We start from the raw sequence: 21920 nt of genomic DNA on the forward strand, positions 1-21920 counted from the left end.
ATGGAAATAAAAGTTATTACAATCACAATACCTTGGAGCCCCCAGTCAGGAAATTCATGACATTCAGGCAGAGATTTGGCTCTGCCCTAATTAAAATTTAAGTTTAACTCTATTGTCTCTTCAAGTGTGAGACATAAATTAGGAAACAGGAACTATTTAGGTAAAAGAAGCAAGCAGAGTAGATTATAGGTCCAGTTACTCCAGAGGAAGTGGGGGGTGGGGGGAAACAGACTTTTTTTTGGAATTCCCCAAGTTCTTGAAGAGGAAGATTGAACAAGTAGCTTTGGTGTGTGCTTTGAAATGCCTGTAGGTGTCTCATGGTCCCCAGTTTCTTTCTCCTTTGCTGCAGCCCAGCTCTCTTTTTACTTTCTCCTTTGAGCTTCTCTTTTCACCAATTGCTCCTGATTTACCTTTACTTCTTTCCTCAGTGGCATTTAGTAAATGTTTATTGATGGATTGATTTTACCTGTTGCTACTGGTTCTTTTCCACTCAGCTCATTAAGTCCTGGCAGGGGGGTGGGGGTGGGGGGGTTCTCTCTGTTGCTGCTCAGCTCTTGAAGCCCTCACTCTTTGCTCTTGGCTCATACCTCAGACTGTGTGTACCCTTAAGAACACCTAGGCCTGGCTCAAGTCCACCTTCCAGATCATTAAAGTTCCTAATTGCTCTCAAGGCTAGATGTGAGTGTTTGTTCCTGCCAACTACAAGTCCCAGGGCTTGCAGTCAGTTCTCAAACCCCTATTACAGATGAATAAATTAAAAAGGATTCCTTAGACATCTGCTGTGTGTCTGGAACTCTGCTAAGCACTGAGATTCAAGGATAAAAAGCAAAAATGGAATGATATGATTAGGAAAAGAGTAAGACTGGTTACATGGTACGAATGAAGGATAACAGATCAGTGGTCCACTGGGAACCTCAGAGTATAAAAAGACTTCCTTCTCATGGTTGTGTATTCTTTGGAAAAATCTATGGGAAACATGGACTAACATTGCACAGGATAGATAGGCCTGGTTAGTTTGGGATCCATACTGAAAGAGGGGTGCCCATAATCACATTTCCTTTGAAGTAAATGTTTTATGTGGCCAGTCATCAACCTTTAAACTACCTTTAAACTCCCACGAATGTCTGCTACGAAACTACTATGATTCACTGATCTACTTTCTGCTTTTAAATTCAGGACAGTATTGCTTTCCTGTTTCATAGGATGATTTGAAATCAGAGGATTCAACTCTCCTTTGCAACTTTTTCATAATTTCCATTGATTTTCTTGACCTTCTTAATGAGAACTTTATTTTAATTCCATAGACTATTCTGCTAGTACCTTGAACTTTGTAGCATTATATATATATATGTGTATATATATATGTATATATATACACATTTATGAAGTGTTATACATTATATGTTATTATATCATTTTTATGTTAGCTCATCCTAACCAGGATCACTGAATATTACCCTTTTTAGTTTTTCCTTCCTTTTGGCGGGATTAAACCTGTGATTTAATTGGCATAGTGAATTCTTAGGGGGGAAACTCTTTGGCACCTATTCTCCAATTTATGGTCTGAGAAAGTTGCCTAGTGGCATTGAGAGATTGTGAGTCAGAAGCATAATATAAGCCTGGTTTCCTGACTTGGAGGAGAAGGCAACTTTCTAGTCACTATACCATATTGCCTCTCTTGTTTTCCTTTATTTCTGTAAAAATTGAAGGTTTTATAGTTGACTTCATACAAAACTGGTATATTTTGATATATTCCAATATATTGTTCCATGAATTGGAATTTATTACACACTTGTTATATGCTGGGCACCATGCTAAGCATTGTAGAGGTAATTCCCAAAGTGTAAGACAGCCTCTATTTTCCAGACACTATACATGTTACTTGGTCCTCCCAAGGACTTTGTGAGGCAGGCACTATTACTGTTTTACAGATGAGCAAAGAGCCAAATGGGTTGCCCAGGGTCCTGCAACTGGTCAGTGGCTGAGGCTGGCTTCAGATCCAAGGGTTCCTGATTCCCACCAGTACTTTGCCTAGGGAAATGCAGCATGTTCACTGACAAATTAATATAGGATAGATCTGAAACTGGGGAGGCAGCACCTGGGCTAAGCCTTGATGGTTGGTAGGATCCCAGTAGGTGGAGGTGAGGTAGATTTGATTCCTGGCATGGGGGACCTGGGCAGAGGCAGGGAGATGGGAGATGGTATGTATGTAGAGAACAGCAAAGAGCAATAAAGTACATGTGACAGAGTACTGTGTAATTAACTGGAGAGAGAGAGAGAGAGAGAGAGAGAGAGAGAGAGGGAGGGAGGGAGGGGCTGGAGGCCTATTGTCAAAAGTTTTAACTACTAAACAGAAAATTTGTGTTGTAGACTAAAAATAATGGGGAGCCATTGAAGTTTTTCGAACATAAGACTGACATAGTCCTATTCGTGCTTTAGGAATATAAATTTGGGAGTTGTACAGAAAGAATGTGGATTCAAGAAGGGATGGATTGTAGGAGAGCCAAGAAGACATCAGCAGCTAAAGGCCTGTCTTTACCAAGTCTTCCAGACTAATCAATGGTGCATCAACATTCTTGAGGAAAACCTGAGAAGGAACCCAGCGATCTTTGCCGTCTTACTGCATTTTCATCTTCCATCTCCATATTTTAATGAGTATTCTTCATGTGATTTTATCAAGCAGTCATCACCGAATACCATCCTCTGGAGAATGGAAGTTGCAGGGCACGCAGAAGAAGATAGTGAAGTGAGTGAGGAGTGGGAGTTTATTATTAATGGAGAGGTAAAGAGGCAAAGGAGGACATTCTATCAGATGCATTTCCTCTTAAGAGCATTTATCTCTCAGCAGGCAGTTAAGAGACATTTTCTTAGTATAGATTATTTGTAAACACAAACAACTGTCACTGTAGGCTTTGTTTCAGGTTCTTTCCCCGTGCAATAGGGTTGTCATGGCATCTTTGCCATACTCTGTTGACATCCCGTGGAGATATGGAAGTGACTCTGAAGGCTATGCTAGAAAAGGGTCTGTTGGGTCTTACCAGACTGGAAAGCATTTAATTACAGGCTCAGTGATGGACTTTGTCTTGACTCTCTGAGGACCAGCCTTGTTATTTTTGGAGATATTCATCACCTCAAAACTAACTGCAGGTGATGGTAATTTCAGTGACAGCAAGTCACAAGGACCACCTAAGTTATGAGGGGTTATAATGTGTGTCATTGAAAGGAATAAGTACTTTCCACAGACAAAAATAAATATCATTGAACTGTGTCTGGGTGTCTTTATAGAACATTCTGTTCCTACAGAGTTGACTATAAAATGGATCTGATTTTCATGTTGACTTTTATTATAAAATCATTGGAAAAAGTTAGACCTGTCATTAGATCAGTGTTTGTTGCAGCACCAGGAGTGATTAAAAAAGTTTTTATTGATATTTTCTGTTTCTTATATCACCATAGCTATCTCCAGTATTCCTCCTTCTCCCAGAGAGGAATCCCTTTGAGTTTCTGTTCAATTACTCTATCTCTGTTCTTTTACCAATACCAGATGGTTTTGATGACTTGCTTTATAGTATAGTTTGAGGTCTGGAAATATTGTTCCCCTTCATCTGTCCCTACTTCTTTTCATCATTTCCCTTGATATTCAAAGGAAATCGGAACTTGCAAAATATCCATGCTAACTCTTTCCCCTTGGTACTTTCTGCCACAGCCTCGTAGGACTTACCCCATGAATTTCCCTTTCCACTATGCCTTACTGCAGAACAATGCCAATTATTGCACCATGTCCTTGATTATGCAGCCCACCACTGATCTGTACTCTCCCCTTGGTACCTTTTTTCCACATTGGCCTCAAAATCTCCTCCCTTTGTCTATGCCCTTCCCTCTGTCAGGTGCCAGTTGCCTGTGGCCAACCCCTAGATTCCACATCCCCCCCCCCCCCCCCCAGGATGAGTAGATATTTCAAGCACCAGATCCCTCAGGTTGCACCTAGTGTTTTAGTCCCACAAAAACAAAAACAGAAACCATTGATTCACTTTTAGGCAGGCTTTCTTTAAGTTCTGTCTATAGTGGCTCCTATCTACCTCTTCACTGTTACCTCTATCAAATTACTACCTTCATCCCTGTCTCCTTGTGTACATTTAGGGGGAAAAAGTCTCTTATTGGTCTCTCTGTTGTCCTTATGTTGCTGTTACTGTCATTCCCTGCTGCACCAAGAAAACACAGGATCTCCACGAGCCAGCACCACGCCATCCATATTTGGAACCATTGGTTCCAGCAAATGGAGAAATTCTGAATGCTGTGGATAAGTTCACTTACCTTGGTAGTGTACTTTCCAGGGATGTCCACATAGATGATGAGGTTGATACATGCATTACCAGAGCTGGCTCAGTGTTTGGGAGACTCCAAAGGAAAGTATGGGAAAGAAGAGGGATTAGACTGCCTACCAAACTGAAGGTCTACAGAGCCATTGTGCTGACCTTTTTGTCGTATGCCTGTGAAACCTGGACAGTCTACCAGCATCATGCTAGGAAACGGAATCACTTCCATTTGAATTGTCTTAGGAAGATTCTGAAGATCACCTGGCAAAGGGGCAGCTAGGTGGCGCAGTGGATAGAGCACCCACCCAGAAGTCAGGAGGACCTGAGTTCAAATCCAGACTCAGACCAAACACTTGACATTTACTAGCTGTGTGACCCTGGGCAAGTCGCTTAGCCCCAAGTGCCAAAAAAAACCCCAAAACCACCTGGCAAAATAAGGTACTGGACCCCGAGGTCCTTTCTTGAGCTAAACTGCCAAGCATTCAAACTGTGTTATAGAGAGCGCAACTCTGATGGGCTGGCCACGTTGTTTGAATGCTATATGTATGTTTGCCTAAAAGACAGAGAACTCACACAAGGCAAGTACTTATATGGCGGTCAGAAGAAGCAATACAAGGACACTATCAGAGTCTCTCTGAAGATCTTTGGAATTGATCTTGAGACATAGGAGACACTGGCACAGGAGTGCCAGCAGAGTGTGCCCACATCAGAGAAGGTGCTGTGCTTCATGAGTGAAGCAAAATTGCAGCAGCTCAAAAGAAACGTGAGATACACAAATTTAGAGACATCTCCACTCTAAATGCTCATATGAACTGTTTGTGCCCCACCTGTGGGAGAGCCTTCCCAGCTCACATTGATCTGATCAGCCGCAGTCAGACGTACTGTACCTTGACCCTGATGTGGTAATGTCCTTTTGATCCTCTTCAAGAATGAAGGACAACAGCCAACCAACCAGTCAACCAGCATTTCTGTTGTCTGGAGTGTTTGAGAATCTAATAACCTCTCCAGTTCTCGTTTTCTTTTTAAAAATGTTTCATGTACATCTTTGTTTTTGAACCTCATCTTTTTTCATTTATGGTTAAGTTCAGGTTCCCAGAGTAGGTCACCCCAGGCTATTGTTAGCTCCATTGAACTTTGGAACACATTATTCCGTTTTTATCCCATGTTTTCTAGTGTGTACAGAATAATCTTGTGTTATTCGAATGTTCTTTCCTTTGTATTTGAAGATCTTTCTCTTGATGGCTTACAGAACTTGTTTCTGAGTCAGATTGTTGAATTTAACCACTATGTGTCTTGGAGTTTGCAGCATTAGATTTTTTTTTTCTGGAAGTGATCTGTGAATTCTTTCATTTGGTATTTAATTTTTTTATGTATAGCAGTTCTGAACAGTTCTTTTCTATTATTTCCTTCTTTATGATGATGTTAAAGTTTTTTTTTTGTCCTGTTATGTTCTCCTGTGAGACCTATGTTCCTTCTGTCTCTACACGGTCTGTCTTTTTTTTTTTTTAGGCAATTGGAGTTAAGTGACTTGCCCAGGGTCACACACAGCTAGTAAATGTCAAGTGTTTGGTCTGAGTCTGGATTTGAACTCAGGTCCTCCTGACTTCAGGGTTGGCGCTCTATCCACTGCACCACCCAGCTGCCCCTCTACACATTCTGTCTTCAAGATCAGTATGATGTTTTGCTTGCATAGTGAACACATTTTCCTTTAATATTTTTATTTTTTGTTTCTCTTCTTCTAGATTGTCCTTAACTTTTGTGTATTTGCATTCCCAATCTGTTGTTCTCACTTGTTTCTTTGGCAAGGCTTGCGATTACAGAATCAAGTTTTTCTATTCTGCCTGTTATTTTTGTTATGCAGGCCATAAATTCTGCTCTCAAAATTCTAATTTCTCTTTTAAATCACTCAGGAACAGTGTGTTGTGGTCCCATAGTCTCCTCAAATACCACAGAGTCCTCTGTCTCATCGCCACCCCCTTTTTTTTCCGGTATTTATTCATGGGTGTCTGAACTCATTTACTAGATCTGGAAGCCATGTTTCCTTCTGTTGTTACTGTTTTTCCTGTTGATTTATCTGTTTATGTTTCCATTGGAAGATGACATGAAACTTGGTTGGATTGCCAACAGAGTCAGAATTTGTAAAGATGTTGACTGGCTAGAGCATTTAGACAAATCAAATCAAATGAAAATTTTGGCCTGGACCTGTGCTTTCATCAAAGTTGGGATTTCTCAAGAAGGAAATTTCGCAGATGCTGATCAATAACTGTGGTGCATCTTATAGTCTGCAAGAATTGCCTGGGTTATTGAGAGACTCAGAGTCACACACCCAGATACAGGCCATGAATGGAGGTCTACCTGAATCCAAGGTCAAGGCCAGCTCTGGATCCATTGTGCTATATTGCTTCTAAGATGAAATTTAATAGGATTAAAAGTAAAGCCTAATACTTGGCTTCGAAAAATGAACTTTAAGTACAAGATGGTGGAGGCGTGGCTCAACATGGGGAGGATGAGAACAAGCATTTATTGAGTGCCTACTATATGCCAGGCACTGTGCTAAGTAAGGCTTTGCAAATATTTCATTTGATCCTCACAACAACTGAGGAAACTGAGGCAGATTAAGGTTAAATGATTCATACACCCAGTGCTTATCAGAGGCTGAATTTGAATTCATTTCTTCCTGACATCATGGCTGGCACTCTCTCTACTTTGCGTGTAGTTTCACTGACCACTAACATCATCAAACATCCCCTTGTCTAAAAAAGATCTGGGATAGGGTGGGATGTCTGACTCTTCATGACTCCTTTTGGGGTTTTCTTGGCAAAGATACTGGAGTGATTTGCCATTTCCTTCTCCAGTTCATTTTACAGATGAGGCAAACTGATGCAAGCAGGGTTAAGTGACATGCCCAGGGTCACATAGCTTGGAAATGTCTACAGCCAGATTTGACTGAGGAAGAGGAGTCTTTTTGAGGTGGGATAGGGTGGGGTGGGGCAGCCATGTAGGTAGAGTCAGGAAGACTCTTCTAGATTCTCCCCCCCCCAATTTTTAAGGTCAATAAGACGTGTACCCTACATTTACAATAAACCAGGGAAGAATGGAATATGTCAACTTTTCATTTAGATGAGAATATTCCAGAATGAGGAACATTCCAGAATGCTGAGTTCACTAGCCCCTGGGGCCATCTGGGAAGGCTTGTTGAGAAGATAGAGCTTGAGCTCGGCCTTGGAGGATGTGTAGACTTTCAGCAAGTGGAGATGGTAGATGGTGGGGGGCAGGGCAGAGAGACAACAAAAAACAAAATAGGGGCACCAAGGAAGAACGCGGGGTGATGTATTTATGAAATGGCCATTGGGCCATTCTGGCAGGAGCAGAGTATGTGAGAGAAGGCTTGGACCAGATGATGGAAAGCCTTGAATGCCAGGCTGATTCTGACTGGCAGTCAACACTCCTTTAAGTTAAAGGCACTAGTTCAGTCTTAGATGAAGTACATCTCAGGGTGCTGAAAAGAACTGGTATGTGTTATTGCTGAGTAAAAGTCAGTGACCTTTGAAAAAGTCCTGGAGGGATATTAAAGTCTTAAGACTCTACCAGGCCAGTGAGCTTGACTTTGATTTTTTTCAAATTCTAGAAAAAATTGTGGAAAGGATGGTTAGTAAAGAACAAGAAAAGAAAGATCCCTGGCTGTGTCAAGAACAGTACATGTCATAGTAACCTAATTCTGTTTTTGACTGGAGATATTGTTTACCCAGATTCTAAAAAGATTTTTGGCAAAATTTTTTCATATTGTGGACAAGATTGGAAAGATGTTGGCTAGAGAATACTATTAGGTTTTTGAATAGGTGGCTGACCTATACTGAAGCTGTGCTTTATGGATATTAATCTGGTAGATTGGAAAGGAAAGAGCCTGGAGCGGGGGAAATGAGTTAGGGAGCTCTCATCGAGTAATGAGATGCTGAGCTGGTAACACTGGGCATATGGTAAGAGGGGAGAAATGAGAGAGAGAGAGAATATATGATGGTGGAGACAACAGGAGACAGACAGAGGGAGACAGAGACAGGACTTTTGTCTGTGGTTAAAGATGGCATCGACTTTGGTATTGTCAGCCCTCATATATTTTGGTATAATTATTCATTTCTCCCTAGGAGTATAAATGTGGATTATGAGAGATTTACCCAGTTTCCTTTCTTGTCATCATGCAGAAATCAGGGGGAGATGGCCTACAACTGTCGTGCAACAATCAACTTGTCCACAGCTCATTTTGACCGTGAGGATTCCTGTAATATTTTGCTGTCCTATGGGGGCAGGACATATCACCTAAAGGCCGGATCAGAAGTGGAGAGGCAGCAGTGGCTCGGTGCTTTGGAACTGGCGAGGGCAAAAGCTGTCCGCATGATGAGCTCTCTGTCAGGTAAAACCCTTTGCCCAGGGTACGCATGCTAGCTTTGCCTCATCAGGATGCGTTCTGCAGAAAGTCTGAACAACCAAACAACTGGGAGGGGGATTAAAGAGGTTTTCTTAACTGTAGTGGGGACTTGGCTCGGGGGAGCCAGGATCATTCCTGTCCAGTGTGTGCTAGCCTTTGTGTGTGAGTTTTTGCATTTTATAAATGCCTACTGTTTTTCCAGATTCCATAGATTATATAGCAGTGAGACTTTCTCTCTCTCTCTTTTTTTTTAAAGGAAATCGGGAATTGCAGTCAGTGCTCACAGGAGGTACTTGCATGGGGCTCTCATAAACAGCAGTGAAGTTATAGTAGGGGGGGTTTCTATGCATGCTTTTCTGTCAGGATTTGGGTTGGCCAACCTGGACAAATCAGGGCATTTCATCAGGCTTCTTCAGATCAGACTCAAGAAGCAGATTTAGAGCATGATCTAAAACCTCGTAACTGGACAAAAGGAAAAACTGTGAGGAGTTAAAGGACTGGCCCTGATTTTGGGGACAAATATAAATTCAGCCAAAGCAGGCCAATAATAGGGTGAAATGCAGGAACCGTTCTCAGCGTCTGTTATTCCCATGTTAAGCCCTTGACGTAGCTAGTCAGCATATGGTTCAGACAGGTTCTGTCTTCCTGACCTTTGTGTACAGAAGAAGCCAAAGGTTATTGAGCCTTTCTTTGAAAGATCTGAATGTGCTTGCTGTCTTTCATTCTGGTCTATCCCTGGTCATTTTCCAAGACTGAATTTATTTAGTCTCAGTGATGACTTCACTCATTACTTTCATGCTTTCAAAATTTCCCTTTCTTCTGGAACTCCTTCACCAATGCCAACGGTAGATAAATCTGAGGGAATTGTTTCAGGCACATGAAGTGATGCCCAGGATCATACATCAGTGTCAGAGGTAGGATCTGAAGACATGTCTTCCTGACTCCAGGCCCCAAATTCTACCCACTATGCATACTGTGTCTGCGAGAGTACTGGGATTTAAATTTGATTCCCAAGGATACTAGGAATTAAAAGAATATTCTCCCATTCTTTCATGTTTAGTTCTGTTACTCATCTTCCGAGGTAGTCCAGCTCTTTCTGATGCTGCGAAATTACCTTAATGTGCCCTAAACTTCATGCAGTTGATATGGTTAAATCTTAAAAACCTTGAATCTTGGACCTGGAGAGGACCATAGATCATCTACATGACAGCTTTCATGTTACAATGAATTATCTGTGATCCAGAGGGGAAAATCCCTGCCTTAAAGTCAGACAGCAAATTCATGGCAGAAATGGGATGAGACGACCACTTGATTTCTGTCATGAAGTCACTCTGAGGCAAAGGATGTTAATGTAGAAGAAGGAAAGTCTGGGTGTCAGGATAAGGCTTGGTCACACGGGAAAGCACCTTTGTGACTCAGGGCTCAGGATCCAAGAGGGAAGTGAGTGCTAGTGATAGGTGTCTGTTTTCTTTGGTCTCTGGACGCCTGCATAGGATTTCATGCCAGAAAAGGTTGTCTGCCACAAGTTTCATTTGAAGCAAGTCTTGAAGGAAGCCACAGATTCAAAGAGGCAGAAGTTGGGAGGGAGAATATTCTTGACATGGGGACGGCCAATGTGAAGGCACAGAGATGGGACCTCCTGTGTGACGATCAGTAAGTCAGCCAGTATTGGCTGAATCATGGAGTGCAGAAATAGGAAAGGTGGGAAAGGGCCAGACTTTAAGAGCTTTAAGTGCCAAATAAGATTTTATATTTGACCCCAGAGGTAATAAGGAATCATTGGAATTTATTGACTAGGGTTGTGCCATGGTTAGAGCTAGGCTTTAGGAAAATCACCTACGTAACTGTGTGAAGCATGAGGCAAGGACACTGGCTAGGAGGTGATCACAGGAGTCCAGGCAAGAAGTGATGAAGGCCTGCTCTAGGTTGGTGACTTAGTAGGTGAATACTAGAGATGTCATGAAGGTAGCAATGACAAGATTTGGTTGTAGACTGAATGGAGGGTGGTAAGAGAGAGAGAAAAGAATCAAGAATGACCTAGATGTTGAGAGCCTGGGGGATTGGGAGGATGGTGGTGCTCTAGATAGGAATATGGAAGTTCAGAAGAAGCGGAGCTTTGGAAGAAAGGCAGTGAGATGTATTCTGAGCACGTTCAGCCTAGGATCCCTGCTGCATATCAAAATTGAGATGTTCAGGAGGCAGTTGGTGACGTGTCTGGAGCTCAGGAGAGATGCCAGGGCTTGATATGTAGATCTGGGAGTCATTTGTATAAAGATGTTAATAGAATCCGTGGGAGCTGACGAGGTCACTAAGTGAGAGGACATATAGGGCTGCTGAGGGCAGAACCTAGAGTGACACTCACAGTTAGTGGGCTGACATGGATGGAGATCCAGCAAAGGAGTGATCTGATAGGCACTCCCCTCCATGTGTTCAGCCATCTAGCTACACTGGCCTTCCTGCCATTCCTTTCACACAACACTCCATCTTTCATCTTCATGCCTTTGCACTGGTTGTCCCTTGTGCCTGGAATGCTCTCCCTTTTCACCTCAGCCTCTTGGGGGTTCCCTGCTTTCTTTAAGGCTTAGCTCACTTTCTGAGTAGGGGCACCTAGGTGGTGCCATAGTGCATAGAGAGCTGGGCCTGGAGTCAGGAAGATTCATCTTCCTGAGTTCAAATCCAGCCTCAGACACTTGCTATCATTGTGATCCTGGGCAAGTCACTTCACCCTGTTTGCCTCAATTTCTTATCTGTAAAATGAGCTGGAGAGGGAAATGGCAAACCACTCCAGTATCTCTATCAAGAAAACCCCAAATGGGGTCATGGAGAGTGAGAGTCGCACACGACTGAAAAATGACTTAATATCCTCTATAGGAGCCTTTTTCTGATGTCCCTAGCTGTTAGAGTCCTCTTCTCTAAGATTACCTTCCATCTACTCCATTGTATGTACCATGTTGCTTCCATTTTGTCTCCCCTATTAGAATATGGGCTCTTAGATGGCAGGGATGGCTTTGGTCTTTCTTTCTAATAAATTCAGTGCTTAGAGTAGACAGCGTCTTGGTCCATTGCTGGTAGCAATGACCTGATTCTGAACCACTGTCAGAAAACAGGTCTGCATGACGCAGCTACTCACTTATTGAGCTCTGCTTTGTTGACATAATGCTCGTTGAGTTTATGTAGGTGTTGCCCAATGGAACACGTGTTGATTCCACTCTTGGACGTAGCCATTTCATCAGCTCCGCGTTTGATTCCATTAGACCAAACCAGTTGGGCATCCCTAGTGTTTGTGTTTATTTGGGACTTGTGAAGTTTCTTCTAGAAGGATTTCTATAAATACTTAACCTGTTTATCAGGTGCTCTGAGAATAGCTATCAAGCCCCCTCCTCCTTTTTGATGAAGTGGTGTTAATTTTTCTATAGCCAGCTTGAGGTCATGAGCCCTATGTCTGGTTTTGAGAAGAGCAAGGGATCTGTAAGCAGACACACTGAAAATAGGCTCAAGGTAAAAAGGCACAAAGAGAAGCTAAGGCTATGAATGTTAATAAACTGTTATCCTGAAGCTAAAACTAAAGGTGAAGACTATGTTTATAATAATTAACACCTATGTGCTTTGAGTCTTAACTTGTACTAACAGCATAATAAAATTAATGACATGAATCTAGAAGGTGTTATAAAAAAAACCAGTACAACGTCAATAAAATATGGGGCTCATGACCTCAAGGCGGCTATAAAAAAATTAACACCACTTCATCAAAAAGGAGGAGGGGGCTTGATAGTTATTCTCAGAGCACCTGATAAACAGGGTAAGTATTTACAGAAATCCTTCTAGAAGAAACTTCACAAGTCCCAAATAAACACACCTCCAGATTAAGCTCAAAGCTTTCAATCTCTACCCTTCCTTGGTATACATTAAGAATTTTCCACTTATAGGGAAGGGAATAAGCATTTGTTAAGTGCCAAGAATTGTGCCAAGTGCTTTACAGATATTATTGAGTTCAAATCACATTTTGGTAACATTAGAGAAAGTGTCCACAAGATAAAATAATTTGTATAATGTGTTCTTCTGTGAAGTCATATAACTTTCTATATTCCATGTTCATCAAATGATTATTAAGGTGTTTTGATCAAATGGGATAATATATGTAAAGTGCTTAGTAGAGACCTCATCACATAGTAGGCACTTCATGTTTCTTGAATTGAAAGCCATATTCAATTCTCGTAGGTGACTATAATAGGTATAAAGTGAGGCAGAGGTGTAGTGGGCCTAAATTTTCTCTTTGAAAAATGCTAGTTTTTATATCAGTTCTTAAGATTATTGTGTTGGTTAAGTTATCAAATCCTCTACTTTTCTCATTGAGCTTAGATTTATTTTATGTGTTTGCAGTACTCAACTAAACCATGAGTGTGGAACCGAGTCAAAGGCTTGTGATGATAAAGGAGGTGTAAATGCTATGGCTTTTTTTGAGTGGCTTGTTCGGTAATCACTGAATTGATAGTTGCTTTTTGCACCCCTGGAATGTTTGGCACACCCTTTTTGCCTTTCGATATATTTTCCTGTAATGGTTTATAGATTTTTTGGGAGAAGTAATCCAGACTCCGAAAGTACATAAGCATATAATTGGCCCATCAATTTGGAGGTCACCTCTTGGTCCAGCCGTTCTATCATTCATTATATTCACAAACCTTTGATTTCACATTGGATTCAACTTGTGCTTTTGTTACATTGAACTTCTTGCAGCCATTTAGATGGCCATCCTCCCTCAGGGATTCTCCCTCAATTGTTTCTCAAGTCACTACAACAGAGATTTTGACTGATGCAGTTTGATTGATGCAATGAAGTTTGCATTGCACCTACCTCACTGTGTTGTTGTGAAGATGAAATGAGATGTTTGTAAAATGCTTGGCACAGTGCCTGGCACATAGTGGGTACTTAATAAGTGCTTGTTTCCTTCCCTTTCCCCATCTAATTGCCTTACTCTGTTGGTTGTTCCTGGGAATTGTTCGTGTTATTGCTTCCCATGGTGATGTCTGGATCCCAGGCCTGTATGTCTAGCGCTTGTCTCTTCTCCAGTCACATGCTGCCTTTTTGACATCTTGAATTGGATGGTCGCATGGGCATTTCAAATTCAGCATGCCCAAAACAAAATTCATTACCTCTCCCCCAACACTCTCCCTTAATCTGTCAAGGGCACCTTCATCCTCCTAGTCACAGAGTTCTGCAGCCTTAGAGTCACCCTCAACTTGTCACTCTTACTCAGCCCGTTGCCAGGTCTATCCTTTCTGCTTTCACCACATCTCTTCTGTAGGTCCTCTTTCAACTCCCACAGCTTCCACCCTGGTCCAGGCCCTCACTGCCTCCCTCCTGGGCTATTGCAGTAGCCTTCTACCTAGTCTCCCTGCTTCAGGACCCATTGTTTCCTTAGCAGCAAAGGTCTGACCACATCCTTTTTGCCATTAGTAAACTTTACTGGTTCCCTATTATTTCCAGGGTCAAAGATAGACTCTTTGGCATTTAAAGTTCTTTATAACCTTGTCCCTTCCCATCTTTCTAGTTTTCTTCTGCTTAATTCTTCTCAGCACACCCTAGGTCCAGTTACATGGGCCTTACAGATTAAATATATGGTGCTCCATCACCCATCTCTCCATTGTTTTGGCCTGGAAGGCTGTCATGCTCTCCCCTTTCACCTCAGCCTCTTAGCTTCTGAGGTTTCCTTCAAGACTCAATTCAAATTTTACCTGCTGTGGAAGGCCTTTCTTAGTCCCCACATTGTAGTGCCTTCTCTCATAGAAAAGGTGGAGCAGTGGATAGAGTGCCAAACCTGGGGTCAGGAAGACTCATCTTCCTGAGTTCAAATCTGGCCTCAGACACTTACTAGCTGTGTGACCCTGGGCAAGTCATTTCACCCTCTTTGCCTCAGTTCCTCTTCTGTAAAATGAGCTGGAGAAGGAAACAGCAAACCACTTCTAGGATCTTTGCCAAAAAAACCTCAAATGGAATCATGGAGAGTCAGACATACCTGAAACAACTGAACAATAGCAATCTCTTGTCAATATTGCCTTCCATCTACATCCTGTGTATTTTGTGGATACCTAGCTATTGACATGCTGTCTTCATTACCCATACCACCTCTGTCTCTGGGAAAGGTTTAGCTTAGCTCAGTTCCCCAATGGCACCTGTCCCATCGAGTTCACACCCACAAGTAACTTTGCTGCCAGATGTGTGCTTGTCTCATTTGTGCTGGGCTCAAGGCCTGAAGGTCACTCCATGGTCCTCAGGACATTGATGCCGTTCTGACTGCAAACCTGGACTCTTGAATGCTGGAATACAGAGGGATGGAGGGAGGATCCAATCCATTCAGACCTCGATTGGCGTCAAGACGTCCCTTCCCTTCTTTCTCTCCCTCTGTCCACATGGGGTATCATACCCTTACCTGCAGGTGCTCTTCCTAAAGGAATGTAAATTTTGATCGCTGAAACCTCACAAGATATCTTGGAGTTTATGGGCTAGATTTCTTTCTTAAGGACCATGCCTTAAACCCAATTCACTTTGGCTCTCATTGATTGGCCAACAGTAGGTCCCAGCCCAAACAGCGCTTAGTGGTCGTTGTTTGGGCCCTGATGGCTCACAGTGAATGTGGATAGCAGTTGTTTCTGTTTTGACCAGACTCTGAGGCTCTTCCCCTCCCAGATTGATTTTTTTTTTTTGACTAAGTAAAGGAGGCCGTTCTTTGTCTCGTTCATTTCTTACCTAGCCTTAATCATTACATGGGTGGTGCTCGGTCAGGCTGAGACCTTGGAAAGACCTTGGCTCGAAGAGGCCGAGGTCTCCCACTGCGTCCAGGGCCATCTGTAGTCGTCAGGTTCTGTGCCTGACCACTGGACCCAGGTGGCTCTGGAGGAGAAAGTGAGGCTGGTGACTTTATGCGCAGGCCTGCCTCACTTAAATCCAGTTCACCTGTAGGTCATGGCATCATCTTCCTGATGTCATGTCCTCTTAGAGAATGAAGAGCAAACCACACCAACATGGAGCTCCTCCAAGAGCACCAGGCTTCTGTGGACACCTCCACAGCCAATGAAAGAGCCCTCTTTTCACCCTGGAATGAGCTGACTGAAACCAGTCAGAGAGGCTCCATTCATGCTTGCAGATCCTCCAGCCCTTCAGTTGAACGTCATTACAGCCTTCTCAGAAGCAGGTTTCCACATGGGGAGACACTAATAGAGGCACTGAGCACATGTAGCATGTCCCATCATTGAACATGCATTAATCACTTCTCCAGCAAATTAAAAATGAAAACCAAAATCTTCCCAACAAGCAAATAGTCTAGAAAAATAAATTCCCACTTGCCTGTGTCCAAAAATGTGTATCTCGTTCTGCATTTTCAGTTTCTCGTTTCTCTGGACTCGTGCTTGATTGTGGTTCTAAAGTCTTTGAAGTTGTTTTTCTTTATAATGGTGTTGTCATATAAATTATTCTTCTAGCTCTACCCACTTCACTCTGTGTCAATTAATAGAAGTCTTCCCAATTTCCTATAAAACTATCTTTTTTGTCATGTCTTATGAAAGAAAATAAGAAAGGAAGCAAGCATTTATTAAACACTCTGTGATAGGCACAGTGCTATTATGGCACAATAGTGTTCCATTCACATACCATCATTTGTTTAGCCATTCCCCAGTAGGAGGCTACCCCATAGTTTCAGATTCTTGGTTACTATAAAAGAAACTGCTATAATTTTTTTTTTGACATATTGATCCTTTTCCTTGTTCTTTGAATTCTTTCAGGTATTATTATAATTACATGTGTTTATTGATACACATGTTAATTGCTGCATGCTCTTGTTTTATTGTTTTTCCTCTCGTCCATTTATTTGTTTTATATTAGCATTATGCATGTGTTGCATAGTTGATTAACTATGCCCAGTTTATTGGCGGGATGGGAGGAGGCCAAGTCCCTGAAGACCTGGGAGTTGTATTTCTCCCCAGGTCTAGAAGAGAAGACGGTCTCTGAGGATTGGACCTGGAGGTCAGTTTTTCTTTTCCTTCCCTTTTTCTTGCTACAGTGGAAGTTCACAATTTCTAGAGAAGGAATAATGTTAATTTCTGGATTTGATTACAAACTGCAAACTACAAACTTTCCCAAGACTTATTGCTCAAAAGGCACCGGGGAAGGCATTCAGAAAGATAATGCAGAGCCTCCGCAAGTCACTAACACTTGATCCTGGATTTGGGACGATGGATGTGGTCCAACACTCTTGTGTCTGCTGAGGACAGATGATATAAAAGTGGATGGAGAGTGTGAGGGTAGAGCTCTGGTGATTATCCTATACGTTTAAAAATAATTACTTATATTAAGACTTTTTTTAATTGCACCAAGAAGTCAGAAACGTTGTGGGAGAGACACTGGTCATACCCTGAGAATTTATATAAAAGAAAGAACCAATTTTAGAGGAGGGAGTGGGGAAGGGAGTGCAAATTCTGAGGTTGTGGATTTGAGAGGCTGATTATTTCCAGCATAATTTTGAGTATCCAAGGGTGAATGAAGTTGTGATAGTGAAGGGAGATATTGAAGAGAGTTACCAGTGAGGCATCTCAGATCAGTATAAAGCCTGAGAAAAGTTCTAAGAAGAGGTCAGCTCTTTCCCCAAATCCCCATGCCTGCCTTTTGAAGTTTAGGAGTGCTGGGACCCCAAAATCACGGCACATGGATCCTGCCCGAACAAATTCGACTCAAGCCTTCTTTCAGCCAAAGACAAGGTTTAATAGAACATCGATCGGAGGTTGGTTGAGATTTAATGAATCCGCCATATTAGCCAGACTCTTAAGGAATCTAAACATTTGTAACCCTGGTAAAAGACAAGCAGGCTTGAGCAAGTCTCAGCTATTGGCTAGACTCTTGAGGAATCTGAGCATTGGTTAGACTTTAAGAATCACAGCACCTTAATGGAGACAAGATAGACCTTATATACAGAAAGATTGTGGGAAGGATCTAGAAGTGGCCACGTAGTTTGGGGTGACTGTAGGAGGGGTCTGGGAGAAGGACTGTCTTGATGGGAGTGACTGGGAGGTCACTTTGGGAGGTCTGGATAGGATCAAAGGTGGGAAGTGGTGTGAGGGGCCCTCAGGAGGTAATAGGCAATGGAACACTAGGCTCAATTAAGGGTAACAAAGAATTAGGAGATTAGGCATAGGCCAGTTGATAGGATTATGGCCTCAGACAACTGCTAGAGACTTCCTTGACCAAGTAAGGAGGGGGTTTCTTAGGGCCCATCTTGGGCCTGTACCCCATCATCCATAAGACAAGAGTCCTTTTCCCATTTTGGTCATTTTCCTGGGCATGAACTCCAACTTGTCAGTGTCCTTCTAAAAGTGTGGCTCCCAGAACTGGACGACATACTTTAAGTGTGGTTTGGTTGGAGCACAGAGCAAGAGGATTATTTTCTCTTCATCTGGACCAAAGTTTATTCAATTATAGAATCAGAGTTAGACCTGTGAGGTCCAAGCAGGGGAGGGGGCCACGGAAAAATCACAATTTGATCTATGTCTCCTCCTCATCCTTCTCAAGGCAATCTAGGTTAGGCAGTAGTCAAGTTTCTATCCTGTGAAGGAAGTGTAGCTGAGAAGAGTTGGGGGACATGAGTGCTGTCTTCAGGTATTTGAAGGGCTTTCATGTGTTGTTTTTATTCCTAGAAAACGGAAACCAAGAACCATAGTGGGGCAGGGGGAACATCAGGAAGGCCAGTTTAGAAAAATGTGCTAACCATTAGAGCTGTTGGAAGGTAGAATGGGCTGTCTGGAGAGGTTGTAGGTGCCTGCTCTTTGGAGGTTTTCAGGTGAAGGCTAGATGATCACTTGTCCAGTATATTATGGGTGGGGGCTTACTTTCATGTATGGGTTCAACTAGACGGCTTCTCAGGGCCCTTCCAACTTTCAGATTCTGTGATCTTGGAATTTTGGGTACTTCAGTTTCAACATACAATTATTTGGTGAACAAATTTATGTTCCTAGTGTCCATTCTATGACCATTCCACCCCACATTCCCTCTCCTTTCTCCTCATTTTTACATAAGGTGGTTAAGAAGTAGGCCACTTTTCGACTGTAATCTTCTTGAGGTCAGAGATCATTTCTTGTTCATCTTTCTGTTGCCCATAACTTCTAGCAAGTGGCTATGCACATAGATGCTTAGTAAATGTGTAATTAGTAAGTGTATTACAGCTGGTACCTTGGTGAGCTTCTCTTTAGTAGCATAAATGTTCTTTCTAGGGCACAGAAACATGCTGTCCTTATTGCTCTGTTTTCTTCATAACACCTGTTACTTCTGTCATGTTTTACAATTAATGTACATGAATGGTGTTCAGAAACCACCTACTTTCTCCAGGGATCATACCCTAATGCTTTACCAGAGTTTTTGCACAACTGCTTGCCTAAGAGAACTGTCACTGTTGGCTGACTCAGCTCATGGAGTCATGGACTGTGATAATGGAGAGAGAGAACTCCATTGCCCAAGGACTAGGATCTTATGTTTTCTCTTGCTGTGTCCAGGATGACAGGCATGTCAATACTACATTCCTCCACTCCACTCACCTCCCTCCCCCTCACTTGCATCATTCCTCAGCTGCCCTGCCATCTTTTAGGACTACTTAAAGCTAGTAGAGTGTGGGATGTGTTCAGAATGGTGGGCAGTGTGGGCCACATGACAGTGACATCATATGTGAAAAACCCAATTTGAACCAATCCTTCCCAGGATTGATTGGACTGCCAGTTTAATAAAGACCATTCCTGCCACATTAACCCTTTTTGAATTTCTGAAGTTCCACGCCAAAGAGGCACAATGTTACTCAACAAATATTACAGTCTTTGTGAGCGTGTTGCATATGTGAAAGGTATATTCCCATGCTCTGTTTAAGGTCCTGTGCCTGCAGGCCAAGTGGCTCTGGGAGCTCAAGCTGCCTTCGTCCCTGTGCCTACAGGACTCTGGTCCTTGCTGCATCTGGGACAGCCATCAAAGGATGCTCTTAGCCCTCACTTACCAGCTGGAGTACTTGCACTTGAATGGAACAGACCTGCTTGGTCTGGATCTCCCCAGATTTTTCTTTTTCAATATCATCCCAGATTTTACATGTGATTTTAAAATATGATCACTTCCCAACAGTAAGTCATAACCTGTAAAACAGCTTGAACTCCTACTCCCACAAGATCTTAATCTCTCTGTTAGCTTCATGTGACCACAAAAAGTTTACTCACATATAGACTAAGCAGAATGTCAAATTAAGATCTGAAATCTTCACTCTGCTACTCCATTCCCCACCCCAACCCTTTCTGCTCCTGATTTCTCACAGATACAATTAAAGCCTATTTTTTTTTTCAAGTGTCTCACTTTTAAGGTGATAGGGTAAGGTGAATGTTCTGGCCCACCATATATACCTGCCACTATCTGTGGACAATGTGATTAATGATAATCTTACAATACTGGGCAGGCCTTCCGCAAGTCTTATGTCCATGGGCCAGCTTCTCTGCCAACATTGCTCCAGCCAGGCCACTGGGAGCATGATTGTAACTCATATGCTGCCATCTCTGATCCCTGGACTATCCCAAGAGTCAGAATATCCATGATAAAGAAGAACATGTCCATGGGAAGAGAGAGATGCCAGGCATTGTGTGGTCCCTTTTTAATGTCCATCAAACAACATACTGTCCTGGGGATACCGCGCCCCATGCCTCTCATTTCTTTGTACCTTCAAGATGTGGACAGTGATTGGGAAGTATTACAGCAAGAGGTTCTAATAGAAACTATTGTACGTGTGGTAACATTTAGTAGGCTCACTTTTTATGTTCTCTGTTTACGATATGCCTCTGTTTATAATAATAGACCTCTATATTTGAAAGGAACCTAAGATTATCTAGTTAACTTTACTGCCTGATATAGGAATCCCCTTAAAGCATCCTGGACAGATTGACATTCATCCTCTCAAGGGGAACAACTCTATTGACGAGAATTCACCACTTAATAAAGTCGTCCTTTCTATTTTCAGATATCCTGAACTGATTCTCCTCAGGCCTCCATATAGATGTGCAGTCAGAGGATCTAAGTTAAATCCCACTTTGCTGCTTACTACCTGTGTGACCTTGACCATGACCAGTCACTTAACTTTTCTGGTCTTCAAGTTTCTCATTTGTGAAATTAGAACCATGAACTAGGTTTCTTCTAAAGTACTTTGTAGTTTTAAATCTTTGATACTGTTATCTCCATAACAGCTTCTCCATAAGCTCTTTCTTCTCTTGTAATTTTTTTTTGTGCATTTTACAAAAGCAAACATATTTGGATAGTTATAGATACTTTCACTTGCTTTTAACACACTGAGGAGACAAGATTTGAAGAATGCTCTTTAAATTACTATGACAAGGGGCAGCTAGATGGCGCAGTGGATAGAGCACCAGCCCTGAAGTCAGGAGGACCTGAGTTCAAATTCAGCCTCAGACCAAACACTTGACACGTACTAGCTGTGTGACCTTGGGCAAGTCACTTAACCCTGATTGCCTTACCCAAAAAAGAAAATTGCTACGACAAGACTCAGTTTTTAAATTTACCTTTTAAAAGCATGATGTTATATTAAGAGAAATGAAAAAGGGAGAGAGAGAGGAGAAGAGACAAGACAGAAAGATGGAGGGAGGGAAGGAAGAAGAGGGGGAGAGAGAGAGACTCAGTCACAGATTACCTTGAAGTTTAGAATATGAGAAACAGGGTGACTGAGTATACCAGGTAGAAATAGTGATATCTGGAACAGATTTTGAGGGATGGTAATAATGTTTGTTTTTGGACATTTTGATTTTAAGGTACTAATAGGGAATCTAAGTGTGGCTCAATCTTTTCCATTTAATGATTTCTTCTCCCTTGGCTCCAGAAGCACTATCTTTCTTTGCTTGTACTTTCGCACATCACGCCATCATCTGGAATAAGAGAGACAGGTTTTCTGTTAGGACAAACTTCCTCACCATTAGAACTTTCCCAAAGTAGGACATAATGAGATAGCTTCCATTAGAGGCTCTCTATCAGATGCCAGGAATGTGTGAAGTTGGAGGATATAGCTCTGAGGTTCCTTCTTACTTTGAGATTCTTTGTTTTTATGTCCTCCAAAAAGGGATGCCAGTCCTGGTGTCCAGCTGTGACCTTTGGTGGTAAGTTATATTCTA

The 21920-nt window shown here is 42.2% G+C and overlaps 1 protein-coding gene across 2 annotated transcripts in view; it reads left to right on the top strand.

Annotated features, from left to right (window-relative positions):
* The window catches only part of OSBP2 (oxysterol binding protein 2), a 278206-nt gene that overhangs the window by 56824 nt on the left and 199462 nt on the right, over positions 1-21920 (top strand). The window contains exons 1-3 of one of the 2 annotated variants that reach the window (XM_027865472.1): positions 2716-2746; positions 8516-8724; positions 8996-9028. In XM_027865472.1, coding sequence (XP_027721273.1) covers positions 8529-8724; positions 8996-9028 — 229 coding nt within the window. In that variant the 5' untranslated portion in view covers positions 2716-2746; positions 8516-8528. Of the gene's footprint in view, positions 1-2715; positions 2747-8515; positions 8725-8995; positions 9029-21920 lie in introns of those variants that run through there. The other variant, XM_027865466.1, reaches the window with a different exon arrangement.

Source organism: Vombatus ursinus, unplaced genomic scaffold (genome assembly GCF_900497805.2).
Source record: "Vombatus ursinus unplaced genomic scaffold, bare-nosed wombat genome assembly UNPS02001287.1, whole genome shotgun sequence".
NCBI classification, from domain to species: domain Eukaryota; kingdom Metazoa; phylum Chordata; class Mammalia; order Diprotodontia; family Vombatidae; genus Vombatus; species Vombatus ursinus.